Raw genomic sequence first — 24,895 nt, forward strand, 5'->3', positions numbered from 1 at the left:
AAAGTTTTGAACAGTCGGTGTTGTAAGCTTACAGCTGGTTTGACATTTATTACAGTGCTTATATTGTGGCAACTGATTACGTGGAGAAAGTAAACAGAATGACACGATTTGGTGGTTAGTACGTTTGACAGAGACAGTACTTCTGCAGTAAATTATTTCATCCAGGGTTGCGCCTGTCCCAGCAGGCATCTTGTGCTAAGCAGGAACAATTCCTGGACAGGGCACCAGCTTATCACTACTGCTGTGCTACCGTGCCCCCACATATTTAATATATGCTTTAATGGATTTCATCATGAAAATGATATCAAGTATACATCTTAGAATTCTAAAATGTTCTGAGAACTGTAATATCACAAATGTAATGTAGTCTGTGTGGTGATCACTGCCTGTGCGCTCCTGTCGGCGTAAGAGAAAACACGTTTAAAAAGCATGTAGTAATTAACGACTGGGTAAGGAAACACTTAGAATATGAAGCATTTAATGTGCTACTTTAGTTATGGTGGGATTTGAGAAACTTTAGTAAATTAAACATCGATTTTAAAATGAATTTTACGACATTTTACTTTAATAACAAAATAAACTATGAGATTGAAGTGGAAATTTCAAAATTAAAGTTAACATTTTGATATTTAAACTTTAATCTCAACATAGAATGTTTTTCCTTCTCTGTGGCCCTAATATGCTTCTGTAAGATATTCGCGTTTTCACATCAACTTTGACATCTGACTACTTCTTTTTTGAAATTCTTCTTTTTTATATGTGCTTTTACCATTGTTTTTTAAAAAAACACTGAATGGAAGGGGCTATTTATAGTAATTAACATAATCAAATATGTGAAATTCTGTGAGGAGTCAAGGTGAGGCTGTAGGCGCGTGCACGTGCGTTATATTTCATGTTAATTGGGATTTATAAAGGGGAACTGCATGGAACTTGGCATACGCATAGTTTTACATATCTGGATTTTTTTTGTGCATGCACACATTTCCAGTTTTGTTCGTATTCCATGTTTCAGTGTGAATTCTACGCACGGCGTTATACACGAGGCCACAGCTGACGGCCTGTTAATGATCTTTCATCTCATCCCACCTGTATTCTCCCAAGGCTAGCAGGCCAGCCAATACCTGAGATTTAATCTATTATTAGTTCTAACTTGTAGTAAGAGCAACAATTATTTTTTAATTCCTGATTATTGGTTGGTTTATTTTGCTGCTTATGATTGGTTAGAGCCGATGGAGGCGGGGCCACCTGGACATGCAGCTGGGGTGCTGTGTGTCCCCATTCAGTATTTAATGAGAAGCAGAAGCTCTCACTTTTTCAAATCTCAGTTATTGGCTGGCCAGCTAGCCTTGGGGGAGCACAGGTGGGATGAGATGAAAGACCATTAACAGGCTGTCAGTTGGACTGGGGGCTGAAGGCTTTGCATTGACCTACTTGTAATCAGTTTCACAAGGTTGGCCTGGAATGGAAGAGCCGTGGAAGAGGAGTAGGTTTTCAGAAATATAAGCATGGGATGAAATGGGGTCGGAGTTATGCTTAAACAGGACTGGAATGAAGCAAAGGGAGTCGGCCTACACTATGATATTCCACTGGTCTGAGACATACATAAAGGAAGGAAGCAGGCCTAACATAAAGTGTAACAAAGAGCTCACTCTCTCAGCTGCCATATTCAGACGGGTCAGGCTGCCTGTGTCTGCCACTCCATACAAATGCCATGCGGGTTCAGAGACCAGTCATCATACTAAGTCAGAGTGCCACCTGCTGGTCTATTATCAGGTTGTATTATTTTACCAACACTCATTGTTCTCTTCTTATGCTTTAGGCACATTATTTATAATATATGATGAATAAAAGTGTACCCTTTTCTCCTACCTTTTCTGTTACTCCGTGTTGTTGACTGAGTTCATAGATATAAAATGGTAGTAAAGCATATGAGGGCTACATCAGCGATTTGGGGTCATTTTGTTCAGGTCTACGTAAAAAAGAGCAAAAGGGGAGTGTAGGGTCACGCTAGGGTCCTACCCCGACAAAGTAACATCTGTCATATCTCAGTTGTGGCTTAAATGCAGTGCCAGTTACTGTGATCTTATTGTCTTTAAATGTTGTTATTGTGTATAAAATGTTTTAAGTCCATTTTTGTTTTGAATATTATTTATTTATTATGCATATTTTTTTAATTTTTGTGTTTGTTTTTTTTACTTCTGTGTCCTGAATATATCTACTGTTTCAGGGTTGGGGTCATCATGACATTTAACTGGAGGACCACCCACTCCCTAATTATTGTCAAGTCCCCCAGAGTGGCATTGAGAGTTGTTGGGGGTTTTACTTCATTCTGGGCGCTTTTGTGGAAGTTCTGATTTTTGACTCTTTGTTCTGTTTTTTTTGCATTGTATTGACTGAAAAGGTAGTGCAGAATCTTATGAGCAATGAACAGAAAAAAGAACACTGTCAACAAAACAAGCAGAGGTCGATACCAGGCGTCAGAAAGAAACTGTGCAAAGCTAATTCGTTAGTTTAAAAGTCAAAGTCAAAAGTTCAGAGCTTATTTCTAATGTCAGGGGTCCAAAAATTATCTCAAAGTTTCTATTTAAATTAATCTCAAGTAAGCTGGGAATGCATGCAATGACCTTTGTATTCCCTCTCAGTGCATCGTGGGAAAAATTGCCATTGACTGCTACGCAACTATCCCAAAATGATAGTGAAAATGGAAGTAAATAATTATAACGTTTTCAGGGAAGTTTCAAAAGATAAAGCACACCATTGAATTCCTCGTGTCTGTGTGTGTCTTGTTATCTCGGGCAGAAGACACGCACAAAATAATAAAAGGTGCCATTTATTATGCTCATTTCAGTATCGGACTGTGTATTGGATCTGTTAGCTTTGGGTTGTCTTTAGGCAATCCCATTTTTCAACTGTTTTTGTTCTGTGCTTTATATCTTTGCGGTTTTTGTTAAAGAAATGTATTTTTGGTAATAAATCTTCAAATTGTTAAGGTGCTAGAGTTTTTCTTTCCCTGTAGATTATTATGGTGCATGGGTTTATTCTATTTATATTCTATTTTGGAGAAAAGCCCATGTTGAATACTAGGCCTTAGTTTTACCTGGGGTTAGATTTTGGAGGCAATGCCTTATTTTAATAATTAAATGGCAGGAATCACAGCAGAGCATTATAAAACAAAGCTGCAGGATAAAATGTCAAAGCAAGACCTTACAAATAACCCAAAAACACAAACAGGATTCACTGGTCTGTTTCAGAAATGGGCCTGGTCCCAAACTCAAAAGGCAGGCGTCATGGTCTTCACAGGCCCAAAATGGGGCTTAGACATTTAACTTCATTGAATACACAAATGCCCTTCAAGAGATAGGACACCTGGAAACATCTGGTTTAAATTCATTAAACAAAATGTATTTATAAATAAAGAATGAACGTATGTAAGCAAAAAGTAGGCATAGGAAGAAAGGTTAAAAGGGTTTGCCTAAAAGGCCACCCAAGGCTAACACGTCTAAATCAAAATCCAAAAACAAAGCAAAATTGATCATAAACCAGGAAATGCAAGACAATGCTTACTATAAAACTCTTAACTCCATAAACTAGAAGCATCAATGGTAACCTGGGGACTCATCTCCTCAACCCAATTAACCACATCAGTCCGTAATCCCAAATCAGAAAGCAAGACATCCAATGACCAGAAGTGTCCACCAACAGGTCTCCCTGATACTAAACTCCAACAACTCTCAATGATATAAGGGAGGTCCCTCAGTAGTGACATCATGGTGGCCATGGTGGCACAAGGGATGAAGCTCTAAGGCCCAAATACACAACACACGCTGAGTAATATTTAAGTAGACTGTGCACAGCAGTTACTAGTGGAGGACTCACCCCTTGGTTTATTGCTATCCTTCTATTCCAGGTGCTGTCATGTCTTCTGTTATTCCACGTCTGGACAAGCAGACGGAGAAGAAGCTCCTATCCCTATTTGAGGAGCACACTAAGTTCAGCCTGCTCTACAAGGGCAGCCTGCATGGCTTCAGTGTGTCTGAAATAGGCAGGAAGAGCATCAATCAGGGCTACATCATGATAGTGGGCTATTTGGAGGATGACGTCATAATGGGGGGCTGCACAAGTCAGTGGCTCAGAGATCGGAACACAACATTCCAGGATGAAAAGGCCTTTTACTTCTCCATTGAGAAGTCTAAAGTCACTAAAGACCCCGTGGAGTCTTTCACAACTGAATACGACGCAATCAACTTTGAGAATGGCCTGAAGTTCCATCGGTCCAAAAAAAGCAGTTCAAAACTATTTGTCACTAGATTAGACTCGTTTGAGGAAGAAGAAAAAGTCCTGCAAGAGCTGGAGGTGTACCGGGTGGAAGGTGAGCCATAGGACTTGGGGCATGTTGGGTCAAGGTATGAAACACTTGGTGGTCCATGGGGATTTAAAAATCTAAATTGTGGGGAGTTGATGAAAATAAATTTGGTAACACATTATAGTGTTCTAAATCCACAGTCGGCTGGGTCATTTAGAATTTAGTGTCATTAAGATATTTGTATACAGTAATCCCTCCTCCATCGCAGGGGTTGCGTTCCAGAGCCACCCGCGAAATAAGAAAATCCGCGAAGTAGAAACCATATGTTCATGTGGTTATTTTTATATATTTTAAGCCCTTATAAACTCTCCCACACTATTATAAACATTTCACGCACCATTATACAGCATAAACCCTTTGTATTCTCTTAGATATTAGGTAAGATTCGTTGAAATTATGTATGTAAACACAGTTCACATACAGTAAAACCTAAATATTATTTTAAAGATATCGAGCGTCTCCGATATCACATATGTTACAGCCATTACAACAGACAGGCCACCATCAATAAATACGTACAATGCAAGAAAAATTGTATACAATAAAATGTGTGTACAGTGACACTAAACTATGTACATGTAATAAGTACTGTACGTAAATAATTAATTATGGTTACTCACCAACAATGACACGACGACTTGTCCGATAACGATGAGTTTAATTTTACTGCACAACAAAGGATAGCATTACAGCTTTTCTAAAGGAACCTCTTCAGGTGACTGTTTAGCACCGCCGTTGTTCTTCTTCCATCACTCTTCAATCCAAATCCCTAAAGCCGGTTCCATCCAGACTACTGCCTTACAACGTCCACTTGCAACTCATTTTGCGCCCTGGTTAAAAGACACTGCGGCCATAGATCTTATATGCTTTTCCTCCTTTTTAAATAAAAAGAATTGTGGACTCATTTATGCTGTAATGGTGTCCTGCAGCGGTGTAGCTGTTTCCTTCCTTCAACATATCCAAAACTTTTACCTTTTCTGCAATCATTAGCATCTTCTGTTGGCGCTTGGACACGTTAATGCTGAATGAGTGAGATTAGACTTCCTGGTTAATGCAACGCTCAGTCGCTGAGCCAATCAGCAGCACACAGGAACTTAACCGCATGCTCTGATTGGGTAGCTTCTCAGCCATCCACCAATAGCGTCCCTTGTTTCAATTCAAATGCGTCCCTTGTTTGAATTCAAATGGGCAAATCAACTGAGGAAGCACACGTACTGTAGACCGCAGACATAAGCGAAGCAGTGAAAAATTCGTGATATATATTCACATATGCTTACATTTAAAATCCGCGATGGAGTGAAGCCGCGAAAGACGAAGCGCGATATAGCGAGGGATCACTGTATTGATAGATCTATTATATAGACAACATATTTATCTGTTTTTAAGATTGTTTAGATTCATTTGCTTTTTTCTTTGTTACTTATTCTTTAATATTATTGCATAATCTTATTTGTTTTTCTTTTCTTGTAACTTTCTTTTTGTCATCTTGTAAAGCACTTTGAGCTACATTGTTTGTATAAAAATGTGCTATTTAAAGAAATGTTAACATTGTTGGGCATGATGGGGCTAGACACTTCAGTGAATGCCAGCCTGGTGTGGCAGGGCTAGATGCTTTTGAATGGCAGCCAGCAAGGGCGGGTCTTGATGCTTGAATGTTATAAATCAATCAGGGCCTGTTACTAGGATTTCAAAAAACAATTTATAGCAGCTGGTATTTGGCGCTTCATGAACTGGGCGGGGCTAGATGCTTGAGTGGCAGCTGGGTAGCAGGCAAGGAATGGAAGTACAGTACAGTCATGACTCAGTTAACATTGTCCAAACTACCAACGTTGCACTTTAACAACAGAGCTTCTATACAATGAAGGAAACTGAATAGTGTTGAAATACCATCAGAAGCGGTCGTATTACAGGACTAATATTGTTTTCAATGTTTTATTGTTACTATATTTCTAAAACTAGCAAAATACCTGCGCTTCGCAGCGGAGAAGTAGTGTGTTAAAGAAGTTATGAAAAAGAAAAGGAAACATTTTAAAAATGACGTAACATGATTGTCAGTGTGATTGTCGTAGGCTTATTTTAGTATTGAGAGTAAATTTAATGATTGTCAAGAGTTTAATTTATGGTTGTAGATGTTGTGTATGAGAAATGCACATTTTTAGGATGTAAGGATCACTTTGTAAACAACATTTGCAGTTCTGCCCTCGGGCTGTAAAATGACCAAGCTGTCTGCTGAGCTTACTCTTGAACATGCAACGTACAGTTGGCCGTGTGAGAAGCCATCTTGTGTCAAGTCAATGCCAGCCTTTTTTAGAGTCTGGCCCTGTGACTTATTTATTGTCATAGCAAAGCAGACCCTTACTGGAAATTGGAGGCGTTTGAATTGGAATCAGTATGGGTGAGGTTTAGAGGTAGCCTGAAAGAAGAATGAGCAGTCCTTCCACACTTGAAGCAGTAGAGTAAAGATGAAGGGAGCAGTGAGCACGACGAACAGCTGAGGAAAGTAAGGAAGCGAGTGAGGAGGCACATGAGCGTGGGATGTCGTTAATGTATATAGGCAGGGAGCCAACCATGCGGTAGGTGTGTGGGCAGCGGCCTAGCGGAAAAAGGAAGGGGGACTGGGGGCAGCCCTTGTGCGTCTCTGCCGTGAAATAAATCCTCTGTTAATGGAAATAAGGAATGAAACCGCCAAACGGAGAGGTCAGTTCTAAAAGTTCCTTACAGCATAATGGTGAGAACTGCCAAAAAGAAGACGTTATTATCGAAAGTTCGTTATGGGGCACGGAGCAAAATGAAACATACTTAACATTTGTGAGTACAGTGTAAAGGATGAGAATGGGAAATTTGGGCTTTGTACGTATATTGGAAGTCGGTGAAATAGTGAGGACACGTTTCCCCTATCTATATATACAGTTTATAGGGTACACCCATCCCCCCCCCCGATTTGGGTGTTGCAATAGGACATGAAACATACCTAACTTTTGTAAGTACACTGCAACGAATGAGCATGTGAACTTTCAGCTTCCCACCTATATGGAAAGTGGGAGAATTAGTGAGGAGTCAGTGAGGGCTTTGCCTTTTATATGTAGAGATTATTAATTTATATTATTATGTTATGCTAATGTTAGGTTAGGTTACTTGAGGTCAGATTAGTTTAGGGTAGGTAACTTAAGGTAACGTGTATACTTGGCACAAAGGCACATCCCTGTGTCCTGATGGCAGGTGGCTTAGATTTTGCTGCATGCTGTGCACATATAGCAGCGACGCAGACGTGGAGCCGTGTGTCCAAAGTCAGTGCGACAAGAATTACATCAAACTCAAAGGCCTGTCCCAATACCCTTAATGTACGTCAACACGCTTAATGATGAAATCAACTAACGGTCAGAACCATATGCTATTATTAAGCAAAACCAACATCCATGAATACCCTTATACAAAATGGTGTCATATTTGCATATAACTTATGCCCATTCTCCCATATACTATACTGTAAATCATCTCTACTGTAGATTTACTTATACTATCTGATGCAGATGATAAATGCTATGTAAATAGTTGTTCTGCCATATTGTTTTTTCACAGAAACAAAGTGTGCACATAACACAAGTATTGAATGCATGAGATGCAAGGTGAACGAAGCTCAAACAATGAGAGCTGGGATGAGACTGAGGGTCCGTGAAATGGCAGGAGGGTACAGCAGGCTAGGCCTACACATCACTTTAAGTTATGCTGTTTGGAACTTTCTGGAATTTTATATTTTATTTTTTTCTAATATTTTCGATCTGCGGATGTGGAACCCCTGTGGATATGGAGAGCCGACTGTACATTCTTTGACAAGCCATAGGCCAGCTGAGAAAAACAATAAATAAGAGCCTGATGAAGCCATTAGTGTTTGCTTTGGTTGGTGAGTAGAAGAAAGTGAAGAAGAAGTGTAATGTGGAGTTTCTCCCTCAGAGAGTCCATGTCTAGGATTCATTGGTCATTCTTTAACATGATAGTCCAGTGCCTTAATCACAGGGGCACCCCAGCAACCACCAGAGGCGATTCTTAGCACACCATAGTGGAATGAGCACTTGGCTAAAAGTGCTCCAAAGAAAGAGCACCTCATGGACAGGATTTTTCAGCAATTTTGCCATCACCCTCTTTTCACAACAGCTTCTAGTGTGTCCATGGTTGGCCCTGTGATGGCACAGGCTTTCCTGATACGTTTGTTCAGGCATTGGGATTCTTTTGAGCTCATTTTGCTTCTCCAGGAGACCACAGTATAGAACACCACACTGGCTACTATGGACTGGTAGAACATTCCAGCAGCTTGCTGTCCACATCAAAAGACCTCTGAGTCTGCTATGGCCCTTCTTGTACAGTGCCAGTGTTGTCAGAACAGCCCACTTTGGCCCACAATGTTTCTGTCTTGCTATCACAACAGGGGCCCCAGCGCACTACTTTGCTCTGTGATCTATGATGCTGCTAAGACAGCCCTGACTTTATTCATCCACCTCTTCTTTGAGCTCCCTCACTTCCTCTTCCTCTGGACTTCCATTCCTATCACTCTTTTGCCCACATATTCATTGTTTCTCCTCACCACACCCCATGTCAACCTCCTTTCCTGTACTTTCTCAGATGTCTCTTCCACTTTTGTTTAACCTCTGATTGTCTCATTTTTTATTCTGTCCTTTTTTGTAACTCCGCACATCCATCTCCACATTCTCATTTCTGCCGCATCTAACTTCTCCTGAGCTCCGTTTACTGCCCATGTCTCAGTTCCGTACATCACTGTACCGCTGTCTTAAAAACATCACCTTTAACCTTCACCTTCACTCTTCCATCACACAATACTCCTGATACCTTCATTCAGTTTTTCCATCCACACTGTGCTCTATGGGTTATCTCTGCATCTAGTTTTCCATCTTGGGCTACCACTGATCTTACATATTTAAACTTCTACACTCTTTTCAGACACCAACAGTTGGTGAAGAAAGGTTCACGGATCTTGACTTTGCTGATGATGCTGTGATCTTCGCAGAGTCAATGGAGGCTCTGATCGGGGCGCTCGAGAGACTGAGTGAGGAGTCTGAGTGTCTGGGCTTGCGAGGGTCCTGATAAAAACCAAGATCCAATCCTTTAATGACCTCTTGGGCACAGCCATCAGCAGTGTGTCTGTGTGTGGAGAAAGTGTCGACCTCGCTGAGAGGTTTACTTACCTTGGCAGTGACCTTCACATCTCTGGTGACTCTTCCTATGAAGTCATTAGATGGATTGGGAGAGCATGGGGGGGGGGGGGGGTCATGAGGTCATAAAGGGGTGTGTGGTGGTCCTGATATCTCTGCAAAAGAGCAAAGGTCCTAGTCTTTAGAGTCCTGGTGCTTCCTGTCTTGCTATATGGTTGCGAGATATGGATGCTATCCAGTGACCTGAGATGAAGACTGGACTCCTTTGGTACTGTGTCTCTCCGGAAAATCCTTGGGTACCGTTGGTTTGACTTTGTGTCGAATGAGCGATTGCTCATGGAGTCCCGAATGAGGCACATGATCTGCATTGTGAGGGAGCATCAGTTACGGCACTACGGCCATGTGGCGTGTTTCCCCGAGGGTGATCTTTCTCATAAGATTCTCATTGTTGGGGACCCGAGTGGCTGGACCAAACCAAGGGGTCGCCCACGTAACATCTGGCTGCGGCAGATAGTGGGATAGAGGGTGTGACTGGGCTGGGGTGGTTGCAAACCGGGATCCCGAGTTGTTTCGTTGTGTAGTGGGTGTGGCAACGCACTGTACCAATGCCTGCTCCCCAACTTGACTTGACTGTTTTCAGTAGCTCTCCCTGCAGGCTAACCTTCGAATCTTGACCATCATTAAACTTCACATATTCGGTCTTCTTACTATTTATCTTCAACACTCTCTTCCAAACCCCTTTTTCCATTTTTCCAACTTCTTCTTTTCTGGTGCCACACAACGCAATGTCATCAGTGCAAACCCTGTACCAGTGGATTGATCTTTTACCTCAGCACATCCATAACCAGATCAAAGAGGTAAGGACTTCAAGAAGATCCCTGCTTCAGATTTCCTCTTCCAATCTTGTCTTGACTGTTACCCCAACACTGTTTTAACCCGAGTCCTCACTCCCTCACACATGTCCTGGACAATCCTCACATACTTCTCTGGACCTCCTTTCCCTGTCAAGCACCTCCAGACCTATCAATGTGGCACTCCATCATAAGCCTTCTCCAAATCATTAAACATCATGTGCAGACCTTTCTGTTTTTCTCAGTGCTTCTCTATCAGCTGCCTCAATGCAAAGACTGCATCGATTGTTCCTCTTCTTGGCTTAAAACCAAACTGCTCCTCAGTTATGGTGGTCTCTTCCCAAAGAACTTCTCTCTATAACCCTTTCCCAAATTTTCATTCTGTGTGACATCTGCTTTCTCCCTCTAGAGCAGGGGTCTCCAAACGTTTCGCCATGAGGGCCACATTGGGTACTTCAGCAGTGGGCCGTAGTAAAAAAAAAAAAAAAAGATAAATAACTAGATATGAGTTTTATTGAAAGCAGAAAATTTTATAAACTAATTACAGAGTATGTGAAATTAAATTATCATATATTAATGACAAACACTACCAACAAATTTTCATATTTTCATCACAAATGATAATAAAACCATTAATGTGAATGATGGAACTGTTTTTGTGTTTTTAAAATCTTATTAAACTGAGGTTCAAATTTTGAAACGCTAATCACAAGTAGCGGCTTCAAATGTTCATCAGATAAATTTGCCCTGTATTTTGACCTGATATATTTCATTTGGGGAAAAAGTTTGTTTGCAAAGATATGTTGTCCAAAAATGGAGATAAATTTACAAACAAATTACTTCAAATTTGGAAACTGTTCAGAGTTCAAAAATTTATAAAAATCGATCAAGTTTCCTCCCTTGTATTTGTCTTTAATGTGTTCATTTGCCTGAAGTTCAGTAATTTCCATTTGAATTTGACTTGGGAACTCAGCAACATCACAGTCATACAGATTTTGAAACAATGTAATTTCCCCGGCAGAAGCAAATCGCTTCTGAAATTGTTGTTTAAGATCTGAAATAACTAAATTTGCAAACGAGAAAGAATTCTGCTTCACCCATTTTATGCAATTCTGCACAGTATGGCATATGAGCAAAGTTACAATCTTTCACCTGGCCTTCCGCTTTGCTATGAATGCCTTGATATGAGTTAATAAATCACAAATTGAGTTATTTTCACGCTGCAACTTTAAATTCAAATTGTTCATGTGGTTCACCAGATCTGCAGAAAATGCCAATTTCCAAAGCCACTCTGTATCTGATAAAAGGGGTTCATGATAGTTTTTCTAGGAAAGAAATATATCAGTTTCATTCCTGAGATGAAAGAAGCGTGAAAGAACCTTTCCACAGCTAAGCCATCGAACTGCAGTATAAAATGTCAAGTCAACATACTCGGAATCGCATTCCTCGAGAAAAGATCAAAACTGGCGATGATGAAGTGCATGAGAGCGAATGAAATTTACCATCGAAATAACAGGTTTGAAGACACAGCTCATATCAACGTATTTTCCACAGAGTGATTGTTGGTGAATAACACAGTGAAGAAACATTGGGTTTGATATTCCTGCATCCTCACAAGCTTTTGTGATTCATCCAACCAAACCCATCTTCATACCAGACATGTTTTTCCTCCATCAGCTGTCACGCACTGCAGATGATTCCAGTCCAAATTATATTCTGTTAGTGCTTTTTGAATTTCTTTGAAGATATCCTCTCCTATTGCGTAGTGCCGTGCATACTGTGAAGTGACGCTAATTCCTGTTTGACGTTAAGTTCATCGTCGACACCATGCAAAAAATACTACGAGTTGCGAGGTCTTACAGACATCAGTTGATTCATCCAGCGCGAGAGAATCCCGACTTAAACATTGGGCTTTGCCTACAACTTGCTTGATATGCTATTTCCCATATTTTCAACCCGACGAGCAATAGTATTTGGCGCAAGACTTATCATTTTAAAAAGATCAAGTTTTTCCGGGCATAACTCTGCCACTGCTTCCATCACACACTCTTTGATGATACTGCCATCGATGAATGGTTTTCCTCTTTTAGCCAAAACACAAGCAACCTTGTAACTTACTAAGTTTAAGGCTTCAGTTTGCTTTTGTGAATAAGTCTTGCTGAGAACGCAGACGATGACATCATGACTCAGATTTATCTGAACGCTCCTTTTCTTTAAATTGTGATAACGTTGAAGCGCGTTTTTTTTCATAGTGGTGGCGTATATTGTATTCTTTCAACACAGCAACAGTGTCTTTACGAATGAGACATGCGGCGTTATCCTTTGACTTTGATTGTATGAAGAAGTATTTTATGCCTCATTCTTCATTAAACACACAACATTCATGATCAACTTTTCTTTTTTTTTTTACCATCCATGTTAAAACTATAAAAGAGAATAAATTTAAAAATAATTATGACATTATTAAAATCATGATAATTCCATACAAGCAAATATGTGAAAAAGTGACTACACACCTTTAAGTAGAAATTTATGCAATTACAAATTGAGTATTACACTGCAGCACTGCAAGTATTCTTATAAATAATTAACTGTAATGACTAGTAATGAACTTCCAGATTCTATTTAAAGATTAGTCACAGCGCCAGAGCAACCTGCAGCGCCGCAAATTGACATGTCGATTGGGCCGAACAAGTATGAAGAAATACAGCAAAGTATACAATTACGATTCAGTATTAAATAAAGTTGTGAATAATATAAACTGACACATACTTGGGGGCTAATGCACCCCTGGACGCCAAATACTTTTTTGCTGCACCTTTTAAGTAAACGTCACAATTCACAAAGAAAATGTGAAATTTTAATGGAACACATATATTTTTTTTCATGCAAAGAGCATCACAATTACTCAACACTCATCATTTTACACCATGCCAATGAACTGTAAAAACTATTAAAAAACACTGGCACAATATGTAGAAGGTGCAACTGATGCCATTAATGAAATTCAGTAAATCACTGAGCCAACTGCGCTTGAACTGGCGGCACACAAACACACAGAGGTAAGCGCTGATGCTGGCAGGCCAGTCTAGTGCAGCGGCTGAATCTCAGAGACAGTGAGGCTGATTACACTAGGGGGCGCCAGTGGTCACGAGCTGGCTGCTCAATGAATGTACAGCACAAATTGATCAGCTCCAACATGCTGCCAAATTGCACTGAGATCTGACTTTAGCCGGTTGCGGCGTTCAACAAATGTACGTTGCCGAATATACTCGGCTCCAGCGTGCTGGCAAATTGCATTGGGAACCGACTATAGCTGGTTTTGGTGGTTTAAGGGTTAACATAGTGTGGACTATCAACATATTTTGAACACAATTTTAATGTAATGAACTTGAAATCTATCAACACCTCGTGTTTTTTTTTTGTAAATTCTCATTGGAAAATTAATCCAAATGCCACATTTCCCCACAATTCTTCCGCAGGCCGGATCTGGTCCGCTGGCCGTACTTTAGAGACCCCTGGCTCTAGAGTTCCCACAATCCTGAATGTCATCCTACTCCTTATAAATGAGTACAATCCCACTGTTCCTCCACCCCTCTGGTATTCTCTCTTGTTCATAGATCTTCAGCTTCAGATCCCATAACACACCTAGTGCCACCTCTCCTAAACTCTTCCACACTTCTGCTGTTGTCTCATTCAGCACGCCTGCCTTTTCATATTTCATTCTTTTCAGTGCTCCCTTTACTTCCTCCCTCCTTATTTTTGGTACTTACCATTCATTCGGGACTCCATCCCCAAATACCACCCTTGCATTCTCTTCATTCAACAGATTTTCAAAGTACCTCTTATATCTCTTCTTCATGCTGTTATTTTTATTTTAGACCACACCTTGTTCTTCTTCTTCCCAGCCTTGTTCCTAGTCTTTGCTATTCTAAACATCCTTCCCTCTCCCTCTTTTGTCTCCAGTGTTTCATTCATCTCCTCCAAATCCTGTGCTTTGGCTCTTTCCACTGCCCTGTTTATCTCTTGGCTTGTCTGCCTATACATTTCTCTGTCTTCCTACCTCCATGATTGGTACCATGTGTTCTTTGCCTCCTTCTTAGCCTTTATCACATTCTGCACCTCTCTGTTCCACCACCATGTAATCGGGGGTCTCCTCCTTGTTGCCTTACCTACTACCCACCTACTGTCAGTACAAATTTGCTATTCTTCTCCCACCATTCCACCACACTGCACTTTCTTTCAAATGTTCTCCCTAAACCTGTTCTTAAACTCTTCAATCATTTAATCTCCATCACTTTATCTCCCAGTCCATCACCTCCACTTTATGCTCCACTGTGACACTTTCTCCATTTCCCTTACCGTTCTTTATCTCCTTTAAATGAGATCTTCTAAACATTGGAAAGTCAAATTTGTCTTTCCCTTCCTCCACTACTGTAAGTCACAAGCTGATTTACTTTCTTCTCAAAAAATGTATCAACTATGACCAAGTCAAACACCATCGCAAAATCGACTATCCTCTCCCCTTCCCCCATTTCTCTTCCCTTCTCCCCTTCCCCCATTTCTCTCGCTGTCATTTCTCTTCTCTTTCCCACAAGTCCATTTAGATGACCACCAAGAATCATCTTTTCTCTCTCTTGGGCCACCCTAAGGTCTTCATCCATTTGTGCCCAGAAAACGTCCTTCTCTTCCAGATTGTTAGTGTTAGGAATGACATCCAGCTGTAAAACCTTACAGATGGAATCAACCCAATCAGCTTTGGAATATGCTTCTGTTGCTCTTTTTGTATCGAAATACCACCCTGAGATTAATAAAGTTTATTTAATCGAATCAAATGCCCAACTGTTCTTCTTCATCTAATTATTAGTAGGTGTTAGAGCTTCATAAGATGGTTTATAATTTTGTCCTCAGAAGAGTTAACAATAACGCAGAATGTCCTTGTACAGTGAAGTCTGGCTGAGGTCCTTTAGTGGTCCATGTGTCTGATTCCCTCTCTGTAACGTGTAACCTGCTCATGCTTTTACATTTCAGATCTCGGTGACCTGCTGGACTCGCCCTGGCGAGAGCTGTGTTGGAACGAAGAGTAAGTAGTCACCCCCATGCATGGCAGACCCCAACCGGCAAAGAATGCCCATTGTCTCAGTGATTAGCACTGCTACCTCCTGCAGTTAGGACAACAGTGTATGTTGAACATCAGCCCAACAAAGCATGCCAATCCTATCCAGTGAATTCTTTCCAAAGTAACGCCAAGTGGAGATGTGAAAGTCCCTAAAGGCCTGCTCTCTACCACACTACTTAGTCAGTTATTCCATGAGTCTGTTATTCTTTGGATGGAAAAGAACATTTGTGCAAATATGCCCTTCACAAGTTTCCAGTGATGTCCCCATGTCCTCTTTGTACTCATTTCAAAGTCACCATCTTGACCTGCTGGACTAATTCCCCTCATGACTTCAAATACTTCAATCAGTGTATCCAGCAGGGGGCGCTAGCTCCCTTGTTGGAATAACTTCTTTTGTAATTGCAGTGTGTTACATAACCCAAAACTTTATAGATATAATATAAAAAGGCGACACGGTGGTAAGAAATCACATAGGAGAAATAACAGCTTTCTTTAATGACGGGTTACGCAGCATAATAGATGAAGGAAGCCATGACAAGACCTTCGGGAATGGGGGCCCGATGTGTAGAGTCTGCCATTTTCGTTGCTGTGTTGGAATGATTTTCTGGATTGGATGACGTTCTCTCCCATCCATCTGTCGGCTTCAAAGGTGTGTCGGGCAATGTTCCATGGCTTTATACTCTTTCTTCATGTGTAGGCCCCCACTTCAGTGAATCATGCCATTCCGAACAAGGCAAAGAGAATACAATTTCATGCTGAGTTTGACACACAGAAATAGTGCACGTTGCCCATTTCGCAGTTGTCCCTAACTTGTCTTGTCATAAAACGTTTGCCTAGCAGTTCTTATATGGTGAACTCCTGTGTGCTAAATCTGGCTTTGTGTTAGCTGTACATGTGAGTAGAAAGAAAAGTAGATTTATACAGAGGATTTGTACAGAGGACAGTGACATATTAAACGTATGTTACAATCAGGTCTCCTCTTAATCCCCTATTGCTTCATTTAATCTCTTCTCCTGCAGTCCTAAATCAGCTTAGTCCATCTTCTCAGGAGGAGCCCAGAACTGAACATGGTACTCCAGATGAGGCCTCACCACTGCATTATAAAGCTTGAACATAACTGCCTTGGACTTGTGCTCCATACATCAGGGCACTATATAACCAGACATCATATTAGCCTTCTTGAGTTATTTTGTAGCAACATCTTGAGTTCACTGTGACTCCTAAATCTTTCTCATAAGGTGCACTTTTGATTTTCACACCTTCTGTTGTATATTCAGACCTCACTTTTCTATTTCATATGTGAAATTCTTTACATTTACTACCATAATTTTCATCATCCACAAATCTGCCCAAGTCTGTCTTCTGTCCAAGTCCTTCTGTAACCTTTTAGCTGATTCTCCATTACCTGGCCTTCCACCAGGTTTGGTTTCATCTGCAGCCTTGACCAGCTTTTTATTTCTATTCTTGCCAGATCATTTATGGATATTAAAAAGAGCAGCAGCCTTAGCACTGACCCCTACTGGACACCACTGTTAACAACCACTTTGTTCTAAAGTGGTTCCTTGCATCGTAACCCTTTGTTTTCCTTACTTGAACCAATTTTGTACCCACCTACACACTGAATTCCACACTTCTTTTACTTTGGTCTCCAGCCCTTTATGTAGGACCTTATCAAAACCCTTCTGAAAATCATGGCAGATAATCTCACATGCACCTTCCTTATTGTATTTGACTGTTTCTTCTTTAAAGAATTCCATCATATTGGGGAAACACGACTACTCCCGTCAGAACCCATGTTGATTGCTCAGTAACACGCCTGTTCTTTCCAGGTGCTACTTGATGTTGTCCTTAATAATTCCAATAGTTTACCCATGATGCACATTGATCTCATTCGCCCATAGTAACTTGGATCTGCCCCATCACTCACAAAAAGGGTGACGGCCTTTGTCTAACCCTGATTGCTGGAGTCTTGCTGAGATGGTCATCCTTTCCAACAGGTTCTTCCATCTCAGCAGAGGACTCCTGCACTTCTTTTAGAGTGACCATTGGGTTGTTGGTCACTTCTGTGATTGATGCCTATCTTGCCCACTCACTCAGTTTGACAGGATAGCCACCTCTAGGAAGAGTTCTGGAGCCTCATGTATAACGCCATGTGTAGAATTCACACTAAAACATGGCGTACGAACAAAAGTGGAAATGTGTGTTTGCACAAAAAAATTCAGATGTATAAATCCGTGCATAAGCCAACTTCCACTCACTTCCGCTACATAAATCCCGGCCAGCGTGAAATGTAACACATGTGCATGCTCCCTGACTCCACCCAGAATTTTGCATATTTTGATATGCAAATCAATATAAATACCACCTTCCGTTCAGTGTTTGGTTAAAAGACAATGGCAAAAGCATGTGGGGAAAAAAAGAATTTCAGCAAATGCAAAGTGGAGGCAAAGAAAAATGTACTGCACTATTTGTTGGCTTAAGCAGTGGTATAAACAGCAAAAGTGTGACAGAGACACTTGGAAATTCAAGTTCAGAAAGTCACACAGTGTCCGAAATAAAAAAGAAGTGGTCAGATATCACAGTCGTAATGAAAATGCGAGTCTCAGACCACTGTTTGTTTATTCTGTTTCAGACAATATTACAAAAGCTGAACCCCCGTGCCTATGACATGATGGTCACAAAATGCAATGGTGGATGCTGTAAGAGATGTGGCCAATGAATTAAGGAATATAAGGACTATATTATATGATATTGACCACAAATTAATTGAATTGGTTAAATAATAAATGCTGCATCTGATTACCTGTTTTTACATTCTGCTGATTACATTCATTACATTTGGTGGCTCAGGGTCAGGTTCATCATACTACATCTCTTCAGGTACAGGCAAGCCATGATTTTGTGCCACGTTATGCAGGACACTACATGCTTGCACAATGCGACACACTTTCTGTGCACTATAGAGCAGCACATTCTTCATCTTCTTTCGGCTGCATCCGTTAGGGGTTGCCACAGAAGATCATCTTTGTCCACATATTGATTTGGCAAAATTTTACACCGGATGTCCTTCCTGACGTAACCCTGCCCCATTTATTCGGGCTTGGGACCGGCACAAAGAAACACAGTGGTTTGTGCATCCCCTGTGGCTGGGTTACTATAGAGCAGCTCATTAATAAGTGGAAATGCTTTCTATTTACAGTACATAAGCAAATTCATTCTCTGAAGGTGCCTTTATAGTGTAGCGCCTGCACTGAGCATCACAACGGATCGAGTCTCGTCTCTTTATAAGGTGATTTGATATGTCTCGCTATCCTTATTGCCAAATTAGTTTGAAAAAGCACCTGCGTCTCTGCAGAACTAACACTTTTATTGGCTCTCCTGCTATGGTGTATGTAATGCCAGCTTATTCTTTTGGTGATTCATCCCTGGCTGATGTAACTTGTCCAGCATCATTGCAATAGCAATTTGCGTACGGCTGACCGCTTCGATTACATTTGGAAAAATCAGACGTTGTTGCAAATCGCACTTTGATGTTTCCCAGTTCAACCATAGTGTAAGTAAACCTTATACAGTATATCTGAATGACAAGCGGATAATACCATCCTATACAGCTGGCATGGTGTGACTCAGTGATGTTTGTGAAATACCCAATCGGTCAGCAAATTCACATTGAAAACCTCCTGTGGTGAAAAGTTTGATGGTGGACAGAACTTGCAAAGGAGCAGATAGATCATAATTCCTCAGAGTCTGCCTTTGTAAATCCGGCGCCAGTTCAGCACACAGTGCCAAGAGGATAGCTGTTGGAAATCGAAATCGACTTAGAAGCCAATCATCACCATCGATAAATACGTGCTCTCTTCTAATTCTTCCATTTGCTATGTCTTCTAACACCGCTAAAGCATCTATAGTAGTTGGAATAGTTTGGCCATTCCATGCACCATTATATTGTTACAGAATGATTACAGTCAAGTGAATTAAATTTGTAAATGATATAGTTAATTTCGATGCATTTGATAAAACCCGCATCATAGATGTGAATCTAAAAAAGGAAAGCAGACCACAGTAGCACTGCTTTGACGCTGGGTGCCACCAGTTTGCAAAACTGAGCAGAACCGAGCGTACGCAAGGGGGGACCCTGCCATGAAAATGTATGTGGTTTTACACCAAGTTTAGTTTTTATACATCTTGTGGAAATGGGCGTACGCAACATTTTTGTGCATACACTCCGTTTATACATGAGGCCTTTGGTGACTTCCAAACTTCTTCCATTTCACAATCTTTGAATCCTCTGTGCTCCTGGGAACATTCAAAGCTTTGCAGATGGTTTGATCCCCTCGCTCGGATCGATGCCACGCCACAATTTGATCACAGTGTTCCATAGAGAGATCCCTTGGACTTCATGGCTTGGTTTTAGTCCTGACTCACAGTGTGAATTATTAGATTTTTATCTGCACAACAAGCCATCCCCACCGTCAACCATGGTGGTGGCATCACCAGGCTGTGGAGATTCTGGTTCTCTGCCTCATGCCCTGGAACGTTTATGAGGGACAAATGAATGCAGCAAAATACAAGAACATCCTGGAAGAAAATCTCATGAAGTCTGTACCTTGGGAGAAGAACAACAAGACAACAAGCCCAAGCAAAAAGCCAGCATTGCACAGACATGACTTTAAAACAGCGGTGTTGGGTCCCTTTAGGTGAACTAATGGCTGGCCAGTGTGCACAGTGACAGCCGGTCACCTCACATTCAGACATGCCTGTTAGATTTTGTGTTTTAATTCCTGCCCAGACACAGTAAGGGGGCAGCATGGTGTTATAGCAGGTAGTTCTGTTCTAGGACTGCTTGGGTGTCTGGCCTCTCCATCACACACCTGGGTCCACTTGTACCCTAAGATAAGCTGGCAGCCCATCACTAACTGATGCCACATCTCTCTACTGACACAGCAACTGGATGGACCTGACAAGGAGAGATCAAGTCGTTCTTGTTTTCTAGTTTTGGGCAGCAATATTTCAAAATGTGCCAATGGTCAGATTCTGGACATGCAGAGATGTGACGTCACATGTCCTGTACATGAAGCTGCTGTGACAACAGTAATTAAAGGGTCATGTGATGTCACCCTAGGTGTGAGGTCTGAAGTGGAGTCCTGCTGTGCCATTTTATGCTCAGCTACATAAGGTCAGTTGCCCACTCAAGTGCCCAGTTATTGCACCACATTCAAGCGAATGATGGCTAAGGGGTCAAATTAGAAAAGCAGGCACTGTGGGCAAACCTCTTTGGTGTTTCATTTCATCTCAGACCCTCACCCTTTGTTGTCTTCATGCAGAATGAGGGACCAACTGAAAAACTCCATCATCAACTACAAGCCTCCCCTTAACTTGGTCTCCAAGACAAAGGTCCTGCTTGTTGGCCCTGTGGGTGCAGGCAAGTCGAGTTTCATCAGCTCGGTGGGCTCTGTTTTCCATGGCTGGGTTGCCCTCCGTGCAATGGTGGGCACGGCGGCGCAGAGTTTTACAAACATGGTAAGAATTTTTCCATCTTTTTACTTGGGCATGTGAGTCAGGACTGGCATAAGTCAATCTGTATTCAAGCTTTAGGGGCATCTCCTGTAAAAGCTCTGCTATTTTTATTGTGCCTTTTCTTCTACAGTTTAGATCATACAACACCAAATCCTCGCAAGGTGGAGAGCAGTCCCCGCTGGTTCTGTGCGACATCATGGGATTGGGAGAAGAAGACCTACCAGGGGTGAAGGTGAACGATGTGCTGCAGGCGGTGAAGGGGCACGTGCCTGAGGGGTACAAGGTAAGTAGTCGGTGGCCGTCATCCTCTCCTTTAGTGGAATTTATAGCACTGAGAGTGACTCGCTGTGCCCCTCCAAAACGCTGTCCCCTCCTGAATTCTATTGGATTTCTTATGCAGAAATCTTGGAGTAGAAAGTCAAGTAAGAGAAGCGCCGGGCCAAGCGCCAGATAGCACAACTGGTGCAGAACTCCCACTACAAGCCAGAGTTCAAGTGCAAAACCCACGAGAACACCAGTGACATGTCATCATCGACACCCCCAGAGACACTCGCTTGAACTGCATTGCATTTTTCTTTTTTGGATTTTTTATTTATTTGAAGCTGTGGCAACCCCTAACGGAGTAACTGAAAGAAGAAGAAGATTTGAAGCAAATAACATTCCACACAATCAAGTCAAACTCATCAAATAAATTCAACCCTCAACCAACAACCAGAGCAAATCTTCAAAAGCAGCAAAGAAGGAAGAATATCCTTTTCCCTGATACAGAAGCTTATTCTAAAATGTTACTGATTAGATCTGTCCATATTGTTAAAAAGTTCTGGAGAGATTCTCTGAGTGAGAATTAGATTTTTTCCAATTTCAAATGGTATATAATATCAATTAGCCACTGACTTAAAACAGGTGGGCTAGCATTCTTCCAGTTGAGCAAGATAAGTGTACATGCTAGGAGTAAAGTAAAGGCCATCACAGTTTGTTTGTCCTTCTCCACTTTAAGCCCCTTTCCTAGCCCACCAAACACAGCTGTTAGTGGAGTAGGAGGGATTGTGACACCAAGGTTGTCTGATAGGCATTCAAAGATTTTTGTCCAAAATTATGTTAATTTGGTGCAGGCCAAAGCATGTGGCCTAGTGAGGTTGGAGCTTGATTGCAACGTTTCATAGGTTGAATCTTGCCCTGGTTACATTTTAGACAATTTTAAATGAGACTAAATAAATGTGCTCGATAAAAGATTTTAAGTGATTTTGAATGACTGAGTGCTTTGTGTTTATGGAGCTCGAGTGTATTCTGTGCATGGCTGCCTTCCATTTCTTTTCTGAAATATTAAGTGAAAGGTCTTTTCTCCTCTATACCCTGGGATCTTTGAAAGGAAAGGATTTTAAAATGTTTTTTATATATTGTAGAGATGCTTTCTGAGTCTTCAAGACTGATCAACATTTCTTCTGGAACAGAAATGGGTGGGAGGTGAGGAAAATTGGGCAGTTCTGTTTAGCAAAGTTTCTATCTATCTATCTATCTATCTATCTATCTATCTATCTATCTATCTATCTATCTATCTATCTATCTATCTATCTGTCTGTCTGTCTGTCTGTCTGTCTGTCTGTCTGTCTGTCTGTCTGTCTGTCTGTCTGTCTGTCTGTCTGTCTGTCTATCTATCTATCTATCTATCTATCTATCTATCTATCTAATTTGAAAGTAGTGGAGAAATTTTGTTGACGGGAAGTTAAATTTGATGTGTTAAATGTTCAAAGAGTCTGAAGACATTATCTATGTACAAATCTCTATGTGTTTTAATCGGGGACATTTTTCCAAACACAGAATTTGGTGTATGCTTGAGAGGGTAGAAAAAGCTGGTTGTCATACAGGTATACATCTAATTATGCAATCATTGCATTGCATTAAAAGTTTCATATTTAGATCTGGACCACCCTATAGAGGTGCCACAGATAAACGCTTCTCTGTGTTAATCCAGGCCTTTAAAGACATCTTGGGCACAGACATCAGCAGTGTGTCTACCTCATCAACGACATTCATGTCTCTGGTGACTCTTTCTGTGAAGTCAGTAGATGGATAGGGAGAGCATGAGGGGTCATGAGGTTGCTGGTAAGAGGTGTTTGGCACTTCGTTCTTTTGCAAAGATATCAGAAGGTCCAAGTCTTTAGAGTCCACATGAGGCACATTACCTGCTTTGTGAGGGAGTGTCAGTTACGGCACTACAGCCATGTGGCGCCATTCCCCAAGGGTGGTCCAGCTCCCAGGGTCCTCATTGTTGCCCTCACAAGTTTACTACATCCTTTAATGCATTTCATCATAAAAATCGATCAAGTATACATCTTAGTATTCCAAAATATTCAGAGAGCTGTAATATCATGAAGGTAATGCATTCTGTGTGCCAATCACTGTCTGCACGCTCCTGTTGGCATAAGAGAAAGCTCATTTAAGAAGCACTGATGGCATCAGGGAACACTTACAACCCCAAATCAGAAAAAGTTGGGACAGTGTGGAAAATGTGAATAAAAAAAGAAAAAAGCAAGTTATAAATTCTCCTCAAATTTTATTTCATTGCAGACAGTATGAACACAAGATAATTCATGTTTTGTTTTGTCAACATCATTTGATTTGTAAATAAATATTCATTCTTGCCATTCAGGCTTGCAACACATTCCGAAAAAAGTTGGGATGGGGACAATTAAGGGGTAGTAATGAGGTATAATAACTAAATAATTATGTGATTTGAAACTGGTGATGTTAACAGGTGATTGCAATCATGATTCGGTACAAAAGCAGCATCGAGGAAAGGCCTACTCCTTTAGGAGCAAAGATGGGCAGAGGATCGCCAGTTTGCCACCAAGTGCGGGCAAAAATCTTTGAAATGATGAAGAAAAACGTTTCTCAAATGCAGATAGGAAGAGATTTGGGCATTTCTCCCTCTACAGTGCATAACATAGTGAAAAGAATCAGGGAATCTGGAGAAATTACCGTGCGCAAAGGCCAAGGGCGCAAGCCTAAACTGAATGGCCGTGATCTCCGAGCCCTCAGATGGCACTGCATTAAAAACCTTCATTCATCAATAAATAATATAACTGCGTGAGCTCAGGACTACTTCAGGAAGTCACTCTCAAGCACTACAGTACGTAGTTACATTAGGAAATGCCAGCTAAAACTGTACTGTGCCAAAAGGAAGCCCTACATAAATAGTGTCCAGAAGCGCCGTCGACTTCTCTGGGCTCGGAGGCATCTGGGATGGTCCATTGTGCAGTGGAAACGTGTATTGTGGTCAGACGAATTGGTTTTTCACATCTTTTTTGGAAGAAATGGACGCCGTGTGCTGCGGACCAAAGAGGAAAAGGACCATCCAGACTGTTACCAGATACAAGTCCAAAAGCCAGGCTCTGTCATGATATGCGGTTGGGTTTGGCAAAGGTAACTTGCACTTCTGCGATGGCACCATCAATGCTGAGAAGTATATCTCAGTTTTGGAGGAACAAATGCTGCCTTCAAGACGACATCTTTTCCAGGGACGCCCATGCTTATTTCAGCAAGACGATGCCAAACCACATACTGCGCGCATAACAAAGGCATGGCTGCGTAAGAAGAGGGTGCGGATGCTTGACTGGCCTGCCTGCAGCCCTGATTTGTCTCCTATAGAGAATGTTTGGCGCATTTTGAAACGAAAAATGCGTCAATGAAGACCCCGTACTGTTGCGCACCTAAAACGTTGTTTGCAGGAAGAATGGGACATACTAACACCTGCAACACTTAGTCACTTGATTTCTTCAATGCCTAAACGTCTTTTAAGTGCTGTTAAAAGACAGGGGAACTGTACAAAGTGGTAAATGCTGGACTGTCCCGACTTTTTTTGGAATGTGTTGCAAGCCTG

At 41.3% G+C, this 24,895-nt stretch overlaps 1 protein-coding gene across 1 annotated transcript in view; it reads left to right on the plus strand.

The window, feature by feature from the left end:
* The window catches only part of LOC114658703 (interferon-induced protein 44-like), a 42,680-nt gene that overhangs the window by 8,244 nt on the left and 9,541 nt on the right, over positions 1-24,895 (plus strand). The window contains exons 2-5 of the mRNA XM_028810740.2: positions 3,908-4,369; positions 15,411-15,462; positions 20,823-21,018; positions 21,146-21,298. Of these exons, the coding sequence (XP_028666573.1) occupies positions 3,916-4,369; positions 15,411-15,462; positions 20,823-21,018; positions 21,146-21,298 (855 nt within the window). The 5' untranslated portion in view covers positions 3,908-3,915. The remainder of the gene's footprint in view (positions 1-3,907; positions 4,370-15,410; positions 15,463-20,822; positions 21,019-21,145; positions 21,299-24,895) is intronic.

This window comes from Erpetoichthys calabaricus, chromosome 10 (genome assembly GCF_900747795.2).
Source record: "Erpetoichthys calabaricus chromosome 10, fErpCal1.3, whole genome shotgun sequence".
In the NCBI taxonomy this organism is placed as follows: Eukaryota; Metazoa; Chordata; class Cladistia; order Polypteriformes; family Polypteridae; genus Erpetoichthys; species Erpetoichthys calabaricus.